The sequence below is a fragment of the Achroia grisella genome, unplaced genomic scaffold (assembly GCF_030625045.1).
Source record: "Achroia grisella isolate CSIRO2021 unplaced genomic scaffold, CSIRO_AGI_Agris_v1 utg413, whole genome shotgun sequence".
NCBI classification, from domain to species: Eukaryota; Metazoa; Arthropoda; class Insecta; order Lepidoptera; family Pyralidae; genus Achroia; species Achroia grisella.
The window spans coordinates 2,591,426-2,609,541 of record NW_026712846.1 but is presented as its reverse complement, the minus strand read 5'-3'; the positions used below and the strand labels follow the sequence as shown (position 1 = coordinate 2,609,541).

At 32.1% G+C, this 18,116-nt stretch overlaps 1 protein-coding gene across 3 annotated transcripts in view; it reads left to right on the top strand.

The window, feature by feature from the left end:
• Positions 1-290: 290 nt before the first annotated feature.
• Positions 291-18,116, top strand: part of LOC131844817 (forkhead box protein O) — a 117,872-nt gene continuing 100,046 nt past the window's right edge. For 2 of the 3 annotated variants that reach the window (XM_059193786.1, XM_059193785.1), the window contains exons 1-2: positions 291-1,274; positions 3,566-3,777. In XM_059193786.1, the coding sequence (XP_059049769.1) occupies positions 1,046-1,274; positions 3,566-3,777 (441 nt within the window). In that variant the 5' untranslated portion in view covers positions 291-1,045. The remainder of the gene's footprint in view (positions 1,275-3,565; positions 3,778-18,116) is intronic. The other variant, XM_059193788.1, reaches the window with a different exon arrangement.

Genomic DNA, 18,116 nt, shown 5'->3' with positions numbered 1-18,116 from the left:
GCACGCTTCGCTGCAGACTGCGTGCTGCATAGATCTCAAGGACGCCGATGATAGTCTGCCTACTACTCATGCTTCGATAAAGTGTGAAAAGAATTTCGGCCTATTATAAAAGTGAGCGAAGTCGAACCGAGTGGCGGCGAGTGTGGCCGAGATGGCAACCGAGCGCGGTCACACGACGCCACTTCTCTATCAGCGCCCTCCGCCTCCCTCCGCCTCCCTCCCGCCTCCACGGTCATCGCGGCGCCCGCTGAGCGGAATTCGCACGAGCGTCGCGCCTCGCGTCTCCGCTTCACTCAGTCAGTTCAGTGTACGTGCGACCGTTCGCGGCCGAGGACGATTTGCCGCGCTACGCAACACTCGGCTTATTACGCAGTTGGTACTATCGCTCACCGCGTGGACATTTCCGAACGAACTTCAAAGTGTACCTTCTGTGTCTTTCGCGACTACCGCAAAAGCAGACAATTTGTATATTATTTGAAAATAAGACTCAGTGATAACTCTTATCAGAGTGGAAAAGTTATAAAGTGTTAACCGAACTTGAAAGGACACCCGAATTTACGCAGTGGTAATATCTATAATAGAGACCGTTGACGGTGACGATGAACGTATGAGAGACAGAATTTAGTGTTTCGAGCCACGTTACAAGGTTATCGCGCTTCTAGCCCGCCAGTGATGAATTGGAAAATCGGCGCGTAGTCGCTCACGTGGTCGCGCCCCGCCCCCGCCTCGCCCGCGCTTATATTTAGCGAAAATCGCCTCTCGGGAGCGGCCCGACGGCTGAAGCTCTCTGCGCACATCGCTGTTTATGAACAGCGAGACGCCACATGTTATTGGCTTCGAATAACATTGCCGATAAGGACAAGACAGATAACCTCTCCGGATCACGGTTCGACTCCGACAACGTTCTGGAAATAGAAAGAAATCTGTTGAAAATCCGAAAGGAGAGCACGCTGAGATGCTAACGGCCGGTGTCGGCACGCGCCGGTGAGCGTTCCGACCGACACACCTACCAAAAAATTCCACTGATCGAAATCGAGGCGTAGAAATGTCTATACAAGGGGGCGGCAGTTACCACAGCCCGTGGTCTTCACAGACCGGGCTTGCAGAACTAGAAGGTGTGGGTGAATTAGAGCCATTGGGGGAGTTGGCCGATGCAGGATTTGAGCCACAAACTCGAGCGCGCTCCAACACGTGGCCTTTGCCAAGGCCAGACAATTACATAGAACCGGGAGATGAGACGGGCTCCAAGAAGAATTCCAATCAGAATTTGACCGGTAAATATCACTTGTTCAACTGAGCGATAGTGGGGTCGTGGTAGCGATACGCGCAGCTATTTAGGTCGCCCACGTCCCAACGCCCCGTTCGTGTATGAGTCCAATAACAAAAAACATTGAAGAAGTCATGATATACGCTATAAAAATAATGAAAATAACGCTCACATAACGTCAACCCAAAACTGTAGCAAATTTTTGTTTGTTTACAATAACAGACTAAGAGATAGCGAGTTCGCGAAAATAACTGTTATCTAATACAGTACCTATCTTCACGGAAAATAAACAATAATACATAAAGTATCAAAAAAAAAAGAAATAACGATACACGAATATTCTGCTTCACAAATATCTACAATACAATGTCTACGTTTACTGCTACTGCTCATTACTGCGTCATCAATAAGATTTCAAGCAAATAATTTATAATATTTTTTTAATCCTATATTAACTACGTCATGCACCTCTTTATCAAATATACTACTATATTTTTCATTGAATGTTTTGAAAATAAAAAACAATAAGGTATCCTTACCATATTTTACAGAAAAACAGGACGTCTAACCTGCTCTGCTATTATACTCGTTCATTCAATCTGTTGTATTAAAATTATAAATATTTCTCATGAACTTATTATTTTACGTTCCAAAGTATAGTGTATAGATAAAAAGCTACCTACCTAGATGCTAAGTTTACAATTTACAAAATGTACTCTAAAATTGACATTTAGAACAAAATCATTTTATCTAAAATTATATTAAGACATCAAATACTTACATAGTTGTTAAGAAGTCCAAATTTAAAATTCCTTACTACCAAAAATAGGCATATACACGTTCTCCTAAAAGACAGTTCAAAGAAACGACGTATAACACTTTTAGACAAGATACAACTTATAAAAATATTATTAACAGAAATGTACAAATTTGTAAAAAATCGTATTTATTGTGACAATAAATTATAAGTCACTATGATTCTTGGACGTATATTCTCTGTGTGTGAATGAAATATTTAGTAAAAAATGACCGTGCTAATGGTATAGTATGTATACATATAAAAAGATCGTACCATTATTAGATACCTTTGAGTATCTAAATTATATATCGTACATAATAGCTCCATTCAGGCGTTAGAAATTCACACTATTTTGAATATCTTTTAAAACCGATTGTTTACAAAACAATCCACTGTAAACTCATCCAAACTCTTGTACACTCGATTACAGCATTATTCTAAGTTCATTTTAAGTTGTTTTTAGAATAAACTCTTCCATTGCTCTATAAATCAATTTAAATGAACTAACACAATGCAATTACTGAAAAAGAAATAAGAGTAAAATCCTATCTATGAGCCAAGTTCTTACTGACTAATATTCAATATCTGACTTTTGACTCTAAGAAAATAGTGTTAGTTGGTGGTTTGTATTCACACATTTTAACTTAACAATTCAAGTTACAACTAAATTATTTAAAAGTGCAACACTAAAATTTTTTGCTCATTGTTCTTGTGATGAGACAGTATTCCGAATGAGGGGTAAATTCAAAATATAAGTATGACGACTAAAAAATGCTTAAATGCACATTTATTTGAATTGAAAGCTTTTTTATTCTTTTCTACTCAATTACTGCATCGTTGAATGAAACACATTCATACTTAATTTAATTTACAAATAAACGACGATGATAGTCGGCAGTTCTAACAAATTAATAAATTCTTAATCAATCAATTATATAAAGAAATGTTAACATCCGTGCAGAATTCGTGATGAACAAACGATATTATGCAATACAAAAACATTTGTTGTTGAGACCTGGCAAGCTATCTGCGCTTGACTGACACTAAAATAGTAACCAAAACTATATATATTTTATTCATTGAACAAACCTGGATTAAAAAATATGTATACACACAAAATATGAATTGAACTGAACAAAAATTGAAAAAAACAAATTCTGACTTACTATGAATAGTCACGATTGACACAATTTAAGATTCATTTTGTAAATGTGAAATTTTCTAATAATACGATGAACTTCGTTAGTCGATTTCATGAATTGAATTAAATGGCGATTCCGTTTCGATACTTAAACGTATATTTGTCACTGACGATATTAATAATGAATCGTCAATGACAAAGTTGTATGTGTACAGACTAAATATTGTTCAATGCTGTAATTTCATTTCTGATTTCACTGACGAAAATTACAAGGTTAAGTCAATCTATTCCGGGATATAGCGGTATATTAGAATTTTCTTCATGTATTTAGCCTTTCTCAGTAAATACACTGTTTCAGGTGCACCTCCATTGCCCACAGCGGTGACAACTAAGAAAAACTCCTCCCGTCGAAACGCATGGGGCAACCTTTCCTATGCTGATCTCATAACACAGGCCATTACCTCAGCTCAAGATAATAGGCTAACGTTGTCGCAGATCTACGAGTGGATGGTTCAAAATGTGCCATACTTTAAGGATAAGGGTGATAGCAACTCTTCTGCTGGATGGAAGGTAAGGATTTTTTTCTAATTATTATTTTATATAATCCTTAAATACTATAATAGATTTCAAATAGTAATTAGTATAAACAAAACATTCCTTTCAATTTTGTAGGAAATACATATGGCATAGTACTAAAGAGGTTTACTGTGTTACCTTTAAAAATTGAAAAGATTATATTTGCTTTTGAGATTGGATATGTATCAAAGATTATTTTAATGTCTAATCAATTTTTATTTAACTAAGTAGTTGGTATTATTATAATAAATTATTGTTAATCTGAATCAATCTTTAATAAAACTAGCATTACATTTGTAGTAATCGTTATAGACATTATTATGTAGTAGATTTATCTATTTGCAACTGTTTACATTCTGTCTGCGACGCTTTTCCGCGAACGAAGAGCTATTTTGTTTGAAAATTATTTTTAAGGGCATTCCTCAGGTGATTCATTTTGGCTTAAGTCCACTGCTGAGAAATAGTAGCAACACGTCATTCATACGCAGTCGGGTACGAAATCATTGCTGTTACATCTAAATGCATCTCGTACTTTTACGCACTTATCACTGTCAGTTCCAAATGTATTTTCACCTATCTACGTGATGGGACATCAGCCATTTCGTATTAATGTTGCGTATTTACATTGATTTATAGTTTTTCAAAAATCGTTTATCTGTTGAAAATCCCTACAAAATTATGAGAATATTTGTTATTTTTTATTATGTTGCTTATATTATATGTGTTACATATTAGGTCATATGTATTATTAGGTACATTTATGACGATAAATGTCTGTATGTATCATTTGGAAAAATCCTGATTTTAGATGTTTCATTAAATGTATTCATAATATGAATTCAACAATATTATTATTTTATATGATATAACGTTAATATAATATTCAATACAAGGATTTAACATGCATTAGAACAGTACATATATATTTATTGTATTAAAATATGTTGGTTTCTAATAATTACTTAATTTTTCCTCTTGTAGGTAGGTACCATGATTATCGTCTACCGTACAAGAATGACGCTATTTATTATTTTAAGTATTTCCTTGAATTGTTCAATAGTACGACAATATTTGATGTACAATATATTCATCTTTTAAATAGCGTGTCTAATATTTTTTAGTGCACTTTTGTAATGAAACAGTACATGAAGAAATAGAACTATTGTAATATTACTATCAATGAAACCAAATTATTTTCCTTAAGACAATAATAATAATATTAAAACGTAAAGTCTTCACTATTTCTGTATTTAGATATGGAATTGTAAAAATTGTGTCAAAGCAGAAAAAACTATACAAATGCACTAGGTATATTATAGTAAGAAGCGCTACGCATTTCGTTGTACTTACTGCGCAGTGGCATTTGCTATCTCAATCCAAGCTCTGACACGACCGATATAAATGATAATAAAAAACACTATTACACTCAATCCTCAATTTATATAACGATATAGCCCATATATATTCAGTACATTGCCGACACTAAAAGCGCGACTCGTAAAACGATGCCACGGAACCCGTCAATGGATTTGACATTATGAAAACTATCCAAATTACAACCACAACGTGTGGTCACATGACGTTGACACGCCTTCGCCGTTGACTCGAAAAAATAGATTAATTCTGTTTCTCATTTCAATCTTTTCACATTATTTGCGTCTTAGCGATTTCATCTATCGAAATATCTAGCTTATTGAAGATTTAGGTACAGCCGCGAACTCGACGACCTTCAAATTGGTATCCATGGCATTGATTAATGTTTACGCATACAATGCCCATTCAATAGTAGGAAAATCATCATACAAATGTAAAGACTGTATTCGTAGATATAAAGTCTAGAATCGAACTAGCATCTACTATGTCATTGTAAGTCTAATTAATTAGCAAATCGTGGAAATCGTGCGTCTCTATCCAACATATGTATACTTTTAATTTGAAAGAAAGAGAGACCTAATATGTGACACCTAAGTAAGCAAGGTGAATGAATTTTCAATTATTAACAGGTTTACTAATTCTTTTCGAATAGTTCAAAAATATTTTTCAATCCTTCAATAGATACATATGAAATCGCTATGAAAACACTTAAGAGTTATCACAGCAAGGGGTTTTTCCAACGGTAAAAATAATATTTCATACTATATTTTAAGATAATTTAGCGATATCGGATTCAAATCTGAACGTATTCTGCTGATTCTTTTTTAAATCGATCGTTCTTACTCTATTAATTTTTTACTAATTTGACGTCATGTTTGAACACTTTTGTAGAACAAGATATAATGTAAATGTTACATAAAAAAAACGAGAAAATGAAAACAAAACATCACATAACATGACGTCTTAAATTTTCAACATCCCATGCAAGGTCTTTTATGTAGACATTTTTAAAATCCCTATATTATAGTATCTTTGATTTAAATAAGCTAATAAATTATAACCTACACATATACACTTGCACTTTAAATTGATATACATAGTTCTAAAACGCTTAAATTAATAGCTGAAATAAATTTATCAGACGTTTATAGTTTTTATAAATAGTTGAGGTGTATTCTTAATGCGTTATACTCAGGTTAATAAGTAGATGTAAAGAGAAATAAAGTAATTATAAACTAACAGATAAATTCGATTTCATGACGTCTAAGTAAAAATTTCAGTTCCCGAAATAATAACGATTCTAAATTCGACCAGGGCTATACGTTATTACTATGCCAAGTTTTCTATTATACACTCCTCCAATAGTTACCGCGTGATCTGTGTACAGATGGACAACATGTTTTTACAGTTCTGTTATTATCACCTATAATAGATTTTGCTCAAGAAATACACGTTATATTAATGAAAAACCCATTTTCTAGAAATAATGATGAGTACTAAGTTACATCACATTTGAAGGTAGTATTTGTACAGTCGTTTGTGTCATTTGTATGACAGATGTCAAGCATCTGACAACCTAGTCCTCTAAAACGAGAGCGTCACGTGATTTCCGTGTTTCTGGGGGTCACTTACCTTCAAGTGAGCATTCAACTCGCAGCCGATTCCTTAATTATATGAAAAATCAATATCATTTTAATTAGAATGATATAAGTAATTTCTTTCTTAATTTAAAAAAGTACTGAAAATGTAGAGTAAATTTGTGTCTAACAGGTTGAATAAATCTATAAAACTATAATACTATCACAGATACGTATACTGAAATCACCATATCATTTTTCCTTTCGCTTGTCTAAAATTTTGTAGTAATGTAATTTAACCATCATCGCCTTGTAGAGTAATAGTCCGATATTTTTAATTTAAAATCTAATAAATCGGATTGATTTGTAGTAATCACGTAATTTTGACAGCAATTTGTCATAGTTTTTACCCGCGAGTTTATTCATGAATAGAATAACTTTATAGACTGGCTCGTACTATTTATGTAAAAAATTGCATTTACTTCTATTTTTTAAGTTGATAAACTAATATGTAACTGCTCACGTGGGCTAGTCGGAAACACACTAAGTGTTAGTTATGTTCATTAGGTCATATATTAGAATATAAAAAGTCAAAGGTTAAATAAAAATAACATATAGTTTACATAAAATGTGTCATTGATGACTATTCTACCTATAGTCGACGGGTAGTGTAAAGTGTTTGAGTATACAAATCTAAGTATATGTGGTTGTTATGAAAATATTAAAGAATTGAAAAGTCTATAAAATTAATATTTTATTTGACAACAAATATTAATATTGTACAATCGGATCTACAGACGCCACTTCTGATTAGCCAGTATAGTATATATGCTGAAACGTTCAGAAAGGTATTTATTATTCTAAATTTGTATTTGAATTTATACTTCTTATATTGTATATTCGTATTACACGTCAATGTCTTGACAATCGTTCATAATTGTGCGTATCTCCGTATTCCAAGTCTTGTATTTTCTTTTTACCTATTCACATATGAAATAAAACTACAACACACTCCCGATACGATGCAACCGACAGGCTGAACTGTAAAGTCAAGATTCTATTGGTCCTCTCCGTACATACCAATTTAGTTATTTGTACCAACCTCATAAGTCATAATAGCAAGAATTGATTCTTTATTATTATAGTATTAAAATTTGTAAATCCCAAATATTTTTTTCTATTTGTATAACGCAGTACTTCTAGCTGTGTTAGATTGGCTAGAAATAGGAATATTTAAATCGAGAATCATAAGTAATTTTCTTTTACATTGAACATTATTTTCTTATGGATTTCGTATATTTAAATATACAAATCTGTAGAGTTCTATATTTCACCACATAAAGATGGTTACAGTTGTCATATTTTTAATTTTGTTCAACCACAAAATAATAACACTTATTAATTACCAAATTAATATATACTGAATTTTTAAAAGAATAAGAATAATTATACAACTGATCAGTGATGCATAGAATCACGCTTCGATAAAAATATTCTGGGTTTAGACTAACACGACCACCATTCAGTTGTTTGAAATTGGCACAAATATTTGCCATAGCGTAGATTTAAGAACAGAATTCGCATTCCCCATATCGATGTCGCCAGCGAGTCCAACTGAATAGTAAATGACCGCAACCGTTATGTAGAACCGTTAGCACACCTCCACAAAATCTCTCGACATCCTTGCTCTGTCGATAGCACCTTTAATACTACCGATTCTGTGGACATTTAATAATATTTCCGTTACATAAGACCTTTTTAAAATCCGGTAATTACCTCTATATATTTTTTAACGGCCTTTAGTGCAACGGCGGCCTGTTCTTTGTGTTAAAGACATTCCGGATATGATTCTTGATCGGTCAACGTATTTTTCTGCATTTGGGCCTGATCTTGATGGTCTTAGAGGGGTAAATTTTCTTGTATGGTACACGGTGTTGCAAGTCCCTGGTGAAAGAAGACTGAGAATCTATCTCTAGTTTTTTGTTTGTAATCTTGTAATGAACAACTTTTGAATAAACTTTAAATTTCTATAAGTGCGAGTATTACACGCATGTGGTGCCGCGGTATATAACAAGTTTTTAATGTAACTAGAAATTGTCATTGATAGATTACTTTAAATGCTATTGAACGTTGGCTACAAAATTTCCACTGTAATTAGAGTTTCAGTTAAATTTGTCTTGAGCAGTTGTTGTGACAGATTATAATTTGGGTGTGATCATGGATCCTATAGATTACTGTTTTTAAGCTGTAAATAACGCATCTTGAGTGGTGCAGGCATATACATATTAACCATTGAATCAAATCAATCAAAAGATCTTTATTCATGTAGGTCTATTACAGATTCTTATGATATGCCAAATCTACCATCAGGTCGGAATGATTTAGAGATCAGAAGGACTGACAAGAAACTCAGCTTGTATTATTTTCAAATATGGTTGTACATGTCTACAATAATACAGATTCAATTACAGTATTCTTTTGGCAGTCATATCTTTATATCATTTACTAAATATTATAAAGCCATACGTCTGTCTGTCTGTACGGCTCAAACGGCTGAAAGGATATTAATAAAAATTGACGTGAAAATAGAATCTATAACGTAGAATGACATAAGAAATGTTTAGTCTTAAAAACAGACGAAGTCGTAGGTAACGACTAGTGAAACTGTGTTTATTTTTTATTTTTTAATGGTAGGGTCATGGTTTCATGAGTAAAAAGGATTTGCAAACGCTGGTATAGATCTTCACAGTTAAGATGTTTATATAATAATGTAATTAAAAAAACTTAGGTATAAATTGATAACTTTGTAATTATCAACTTTCTGCGGAATATCTCGGTAACTAATCTTTGGAAAATTCCAGTCATTCTTAATAAGTAATTGAGGTTACATTGATTTACACGGTCGCCATCTTGCAATACAGATAACACTGAATGCTGTATTTGCACAGCAGTTTAAGAGGCAGATAACATAATATGACGCCCATTCATACACGTACCATACGAGTTCTACATGCACAGACGGGATGGAAAGTCATGTGAAATGCTGTTTCATATCCAATTTTAAATGTAAATTATAAAAACTTTTTATAACGTTATATTGGTTTTTATATACCTAGTTACAGTTGTTTTATATTTTTTTTATGTACCACAGTGGTATCAAACATTACGACCGATCGATGGTAAGCGGTTACCGTAGCCTGAATGTCCAGGGGTGTCACGTGTGCATTTCCAAACCTTAAAAAACCATTATCGCTATCATTATCATATATCACAGCTATCATTCGATGAAGCTATTAATAATATTAATGTATGAATATAGAGTGATCTACTCGCCTGCGCTAACGGTCTGTTCTGGCGGAATACAAGTAGACTACTATTTGAAAGGATGACAAGTCAGGTCAGTTAGCCCAACGTGGCGAATTTACCATGACGGTTTTCACCTGACCATACCTTGCTAACAATGGGGCCGCTAGTCCTATTATAACATTCTTCTATTATAACAGAAAATTGCAACACATTTGAGTAAAAAGTAAATGACTAGGTACTAATTAAATATTTAATAAAGATTTATGTAATTGGAATGGAAACAGCAAAGGTACCGCCTACCATCAGGTGAGCTGTCCACTCACCTGATGGTAGGTGGCAGCTCGTTTTCATGGTACCTTATGCATTGGTATGCATTTTCATGCATTGCGTCTCGTTTTCATGGTACCTTATGCATTGGTATGCATTGTAATATTGTAATTTGACTGGCATATCTCACCCTTCCACCAAAACACAACCTACAAAGCAAACTGCGTGGCATGGCGTTTGAAATGGACGAGATGGCGGTGCCCACGCACACGATTTTATAATGTAAATAAAAATATTCTAGAAAACACAATAATTTACACTCATTCAGTTCAAATTCAATTCAATCCCAATCAATTATTAGTAATAATATGACAGTATAAGTACGTACGGTGGGTAAATTTATTAGATAAAACTAACAAGTAGGTTCATTAAATAATGGGTTATTGTTTGTGTATTGTTCGATATTTGGAAAAACTCATATTAAATCTTTAGCTATTGTCTTTATGAAATATATTGTATTGTATCATTATGTGTAATAATATATGTAAATCAATGCATTTTGCGTATTTACCATAGATAACTGCGTTGTACCTGCTATTACGTTGTCTGTGGCATACCGCAGACATGAACTAAGAAAGCGACGTAGTCGCCACAAACGTTATACTCAAAATTATGAATGTTAATAATATTAATTTGCACCCTCCTGCAAAAATAAAATCTAATGCTAAAATAAAATCTAATGATAATTTTTTGAAATATAAATATTTATTGTAAAATTGCCATGAATTGGATCGTACAGTACTTAATTTATGGTCAGAAATTAACTTCAATTTATTATAAAATACATGTAAATGCGATATATCTGAGGGTGCTGTCAAAATTGTATATAATGTCAATATGACAATGTAATACAATGTTTACTTATTATAATTGCACGTGACTATGTAATAGAGAGGAAAGGTCAATCTTATCTAAGTGATTGAAATTATTGAAAATATTAAACTAATAATAATAACGCTTCTGCAGTGCTGGTATAGTATTAAGTTATAGTCATTTGTAGTAATATATTATAGTATAGTAAGTCAGTTTTTTATGAATGCTAATGGAATGGTGCACCCACCTATGCTAACGGTTTACGCTGACGGGGCACCAGTGGAGGAAGATAAGATAAACGAGGTCAAGTCAGTTAGCCCATCATGACAAATTCACCAGGACTTAATGACGATGGTTTCCATGGGTTATTTCGTGGATGTTAATCTGCCTTGGTACATTGCCACCTATGGGGTCATGAGTCTACATTACTAACAATCCTTCTCCCACCACTAAGTCAGAGTTTGCAACGCAACGTTGTGCAAATTAAAATATTTTTTGGTTGTCTACCTTAGTATTCATAACACGTAAACTATTGTATGGAGTTTAACGACACTTGAAATTATGTAACTAGCTACTATCTAAATTCTACTAATATAAAAGCAAAAGTTACTGAACCCTAAATTACTGAAAGGATTTCAATTAAATTTTGTACACAGATAGATAATATCTTAAATTGTTAAGTACAGTACTTTTAACCTAAGTTTAAGCTACTTCGGCCACGGGATGCTGCTAGTACATTTTTACTTTATGATATCTGGAAAAATAAGAAAAGAATAAAGTTTGAATTAATAATATTAAAGGGTACCTTCTATTTTGCTGTAGTAAAGCAAGCAATTTTCACACAGGTAGATCCTGACACGTGTAATAAACGTTATTATGCGCAAACGCAATTCTGTAGGTATCAAATAACCCTATTGCGCCACATCTTACAATTAGTACTGATATTTGTATTTATATACTCTATATAGTTAACACTAGTATAAAAAAATACTTTATTTAATTACGGTTAGTAGCAGCAGGCAAATTCTTATATGAGGTCGCTACTCCATCTTATCGATAATTGCTGTGACTGAGCTCCGAAGTCAGAGCCCCCAAATGTCCTCAAACTGTCCTCCATAGAGATTAACATGTACAGAGTAAAAGCTTTTATTATCTCGTAATCATTTTGGGAACTTGTAAACGTTGCATGGACTCACGATAATCCCAAGTAGGTACTTTGTGTGCTAAGTCTGGTGATAGTTATTATGTTCTTTTGCAATTTTTTAAGTTTTTATTTGAGTAACTCCACGTTCTAGATTTGGTTGGTACTCAAGCTTATATATAATATATAGCCCTCTGTGCCGCCATCATGTGACTGACTTCATACGTCTACCATTTAGTCTACGTGATCTGAAGACCTTAAAAGTCCTGTTCCCAAAGACTTCAATAGTGCTCTTTGTTGTTAGCCTCTTTTCACATTACCTTTGTTTACTGATATGAAATAAAAAGGATTGGCATGTATCTCTTGTCAGTATTTGGTTGGAAATGTCCATTTATATGTCGCTTTAACAAAAGACTAGGCAATGTTTAGTTTGCCTTCGGCGTTTGATAAAACGTCCATCGGCTGGTAGGACAACGCTGTTTGTAAACAAATAGTCTTTATAAAATACTAATGACATGAGTGATTGATAGGAAGTCGATGGTAGAGCTTATATACAAATTTACAACCGCAAAAAATATCTGTAGGATAATATACTCTGCAGGTTTAGGGAATAAAGTCCAATACAAAACACCTGAATAAAAACACAGAAAAATTATATTATAAATTTTTATTAATTTTCTTTATTCAGAAAATAAGAAATATTAATGATCTCCAACATTATCCTAGTCGGTATAAAGTACGTATGAGATTAAACCATATGTTACATGTTTCACTAAATTGAGAATCATCCAAATCGATTCATAATTATTGACTAAGACACTTAGTTCAATTGAGTACCTACTCCATTTTTTCAGTCGGTTAAAAAACGTACACATACTCGTACAACATCCACTTGTATGTAACGTAGTAAACTTCAAATTATGTTTTGTTCTTGGAATTCGACTGATACGAACAATGTACAGTCTTATTCATAAAGACATTTATTTTTATTCAGGATGGATTTGAAGCAATTATAAAATTATATCTTAAATTACATTTGTTGTTGTTGCATGTCCGATAGGGTGTAACTCTTGATACATGTACTATATATATTATGATACCACCTACAAATTAATATACCCATAGTTAGCAATAAAGATTTATTATATTCTATTTTGTTATATGTAATCTAGTATTTAGAAGTTTTAAACTAATATAATTTCTTGAGTACTTACAGTACTTCTAAACAAAAAAGGCACTACAATAATAATATGAAACTTATTTACGTAACAGTTTTAAACTATTTTAATTAAGAATTGTAAGTAAAAAATACAATTCTTATTTAAAATAGTTTAAAATCTGATATTATACTATTTTCACAGTTGCAGTTCTGAATCTTACTACTTAAATTACAACAAGCAATAGTCAAACTCTTCATAGATAACCATAAACACATTGATTCTAATTTAGTACAATTGAAAATTGTTATTAATAACATTTACTTAATGAAACGCCATTTATAAAAAAAAGGTGCTTCATTTGATCTAACATCTATTAAAAATTAGAATATGTATTTTAAAATTAATATATGAATAAGCTAATATTTAATATTTTTTTGTACAAATTAGTCATATTATTATTCATAGTTTTAAAGACAGTCTCTACATTTCAATAAAACATCTGCTACCAATAAAAATAGCGTGGTATTATATGGTATAATTGAAAATTAACAGGCGTCACACAAATTTTATTAATAAATTGCATACATCACATAAAGAGCAGAAAATTTCTTACTTATATAAAATGAATTACTGTAAGCCTTATAAAATCAGTGTTTACATACAAGCGGAACGACTTATAACAATAAGTTATTGAACTAAGTTTCTTGCTATTTAACTTTAATACGTAAATAAAATTAAATTTTTGGACCCATAGAAGAAATAATTTTAACAGATAACATCGATGGTACTGACATTGTTTTTCAATCAAAATATTATACATTTAGTCATAATTATGTAACAAGCACATTTAAAAATACAAATACAAATATTATTAGTATTTTGTGTAACATATCGTTACACAAAATTTGTATGTCAAAATGTAATACTACATACTCCACGAAAATATGTTTGTGTTAGTACATGTTTGCATAACCAAAAAATAACTTTGCTATATAAAAACCAGGGTGACTGTACCAAAATCACAATGCGGAAACATTGACGCATTAGAAATTGAAACTCAATTTACATCATCTTTTTATTCTTCAAGCTTTGGCATTCTTGTCAATGGGCGTTGGGTATTAAATAACACGAGTAGTGTTGACTTGTAGTAACATAGTAAACACACAATAATTATCTCACGTTCTTAGAAATGTGATCCAAAACAACGCATGTTACACCTGTAGGGCTGTCGCATTCTTATTATTGTTATACAAGCTGCAATTTCGTTTTTGTCCTAAGTCTTTCGTTTGGTATATCGCGATATATTCAATAATTGTCAGATTTGTAAACACCATTACTACATATAAAAAAGTCGTCTACCTGAATCACTGTTTTGCTTATTTCTATCATAAAGTTGCTTATTTTCCATATGGTGTTCTGTTTTGAAGAGTCAACCTTATCTTAAGAAATGGCAATAAAATTATAGGATGATAATGAATGAGTGTTAGAACGAATTTTGTAATGTCCATGGTGCTATGTAATATTATGTTATCTGTATGGTGCTATGCATATACGAGTATTACCAAATTAGAGTGGTAAGAATTGGCCACGATGGTATCAAAGAAAACCGTGTGGAAGTCAAACTGAATGTCATCAATAATATGTCAGATGTTCAGATATATTTATTTAGATATTGTCGAGCAAGTGATAACTTCGGCACTTTTATCAATATATTTATATATACATACATACCATCTGATATATCAGTGGAGACATAGGTACAAGTATTGTGTAAAAAAACTGTTTCTAATAATCCTGTTTGCAATCTTCTCAGAATAGAAAGCTGTATTCTTAGCATAGAAGTACACCTACATTCTTCGCATATCCCTTAGGGGAAGTCATAAACCGATAATTATCTCCTTTAATAAACTCTCTACTTAGAAAGTTATTAATATAAGTATTCGAATGAAACTCGACCAACTAATATAAAGTAGGTACATGCCTTCATATCTTATCAGCCTCAGCAACGAGTGACGTCGCACTTGGTAATATTTCTATTATCAAATTTTATAAACTCATAAATCTTATCTCTATTGCTGGTTGAGTATATTATAATTTGTAATCTTCTGAGATTTGAAGCGACAATGTAAGTTGTGGAAGCGATAGAATCGCGACATTTGATGTATTTACAAGTCGTGGTAGGAGGTCCATATTGTATTGGCCTTGATGTGGTTTATTTAAATGATATCGGAATTGACTTCGGGTCTCGGGAATTTTTTGCTGGTGTATAAATACAGAGATACGCAGATAGCTTGATTCCTGATTATTGTTAATGAATTATTTTACTGCGTAAGTGACACCTTATTTTGTATTATATAAACTATATTTCCGTTATCTATACATTAGGTACACTACATAATAAGTAATGTTACGTAATTCGTAGCTAAATATATTTCTATACTGTATCAGCACTATCATACTTTTACAGGAAAATATTTCCTATATATTCACTGATTATTAGAAATTTATATCTAAAAATAGATCAAAATAATTTTTATTGAGGGGTATTCTTTACATATTGAGGGGTATTTCGTTCAGAGTACAAGTACAAAAAAAATGTCTATTGAACATAATACTGATATTTCCCTTGATAGTAGATTTCAGATAAAAATCTAAAAAATATGAAATAAAATTAAAAAAACTATTATTGACGTCTTTTCCTAAAAACACAAAGACATCGAGTTTAGCTTAATTGTAGTATGTATTGACCTTTAATAAATAAATTAATATAACAAATTTTGAAAATATTTTCAATTATATGATAAGTTTATTAAACATAATTTGCAGTCGCTTACATGAAAAATTAAATGCACTAATTAATATGCAATTCTATTTAACACGGGTGTCTGCGTAAAGTCTGCAAATGAATGATAAACTAACAAAATGTCTACATATTTACCCCGTCTGCAAGTGAATTCACAATGACTGAAAAATAACATTCACTTTGTCTATTTTCATATAATATTTTCGTTGTATATTTTATTGAAAGTAATTTACAACAACACACTTCGAATTTTGAATTTGTTGATAAGAAAAATATACACACCTTCCTATAAATCAAAACTTATAAGTAACATTTCTTTAGCAGAAACTCGTAACGAGTTTAGTTAGGCTTAGCAATAAATTTCCGAATACAAATTTTTGATATACCGAACAGAAGGGGAGTGTGGAGTGTCGGTTGAGGACTGCAATAGCTGCACCGCCACCTTTCTCTGATTGATTTATTTGTCTTGTTTGTCACGGTCCCGATTTATTTGAATTCCTGCCAGCTGAGGGCAGCCGACGGATTAATATCGGCCAGAGCTCCTATATATCCCCGACTTTCGGCAATAATTCAATATTTCATCCGTTCAAGCCGGGACCTACGCTGTGAATTAACATACAAACGTCAATCGTTTCATGAATAAAAAATGTATTGGATTTAGTGAAATGACTCGAGCAATCGCGGCTCAGTGTTGCGACCCAAACTGCTTATTGCGGAAATATAAAATTTCATATTATTGAATGAATGTACTTTATTTAGTCAGATTGCACATTGTATATTTGTTGGTAACACGCGAATTGGCTACAGTACTTTGCAATATTTGAAAATATAGACAACAGCGGATCGATATCTATTATTGCATATACCTACTCGTAAATAAAGAACGAAATTAAATTGTTGAAAGAAATCATTGAATTGTTTCAATGAGAGGTAACATTGTCGATTTGTACAGGTTTGTCAAAAGTTTTAATACGTGTATAGCATCAACGTATTCGAAAATTATTATTTTTTTTTTTTTCAATATTTACATATTAATAGTTGGATGGATGACCCTTTTTATTTAATATTTAACGTTTTTGGTTGTTGGTTCTTACATGGCAATATTATATATTTAACATATATGGTAATATATTTTTGGAACTGTCACTGTGACTATAAACAAATACTAAAGTATTTAATTCAATTTGTATAAGGTGAAAGCGATTGTATTTAAAAAAATAAACTAAATATAATAATATTGAATTCAAAGAAGATAATTGTATGTTCCACTGCATAGATATATATAAATTCTATTGATAGATATCTACTGGAGATTTGAGAACATAAATTGAGGTTAATCTTAATCGTTCTATCTATAATCTACTGAATATTCATTAGCTTGATCAATAAGGAAACCACAAAATATGTTTAATTGACCTCTGTCCAATTTTGCTTCTTTTTGATTACATAAATTGACAAACGGTAACGAGAGCGATACAATAATGTTACATTATATGTAACTAAACAATAATTATAATAACCCTGCATAATTCCATTCATCCTTGTTCGCAGTCGTCTCTTTATTCACTCAATCTCTTCTCATATCATCTTTCAGACTGTCTATCTCTTTTTCGGCCTTCCTCTGTCCTTATAACCATCCACATATACTACACATTACATGCCTTAGGTGCTATGTGGGTCCTATACAACTGATAAATATAAATGAAAACATTTAACCTCGTAAAACTTACATGAAACCTCGTCTCCTACTAGTAAGTCGGATAGGAGTATTATTTAACCAAATCCATACTCTATACTAATATCTTTATGAAATTATGCGTGCTTATATGTAG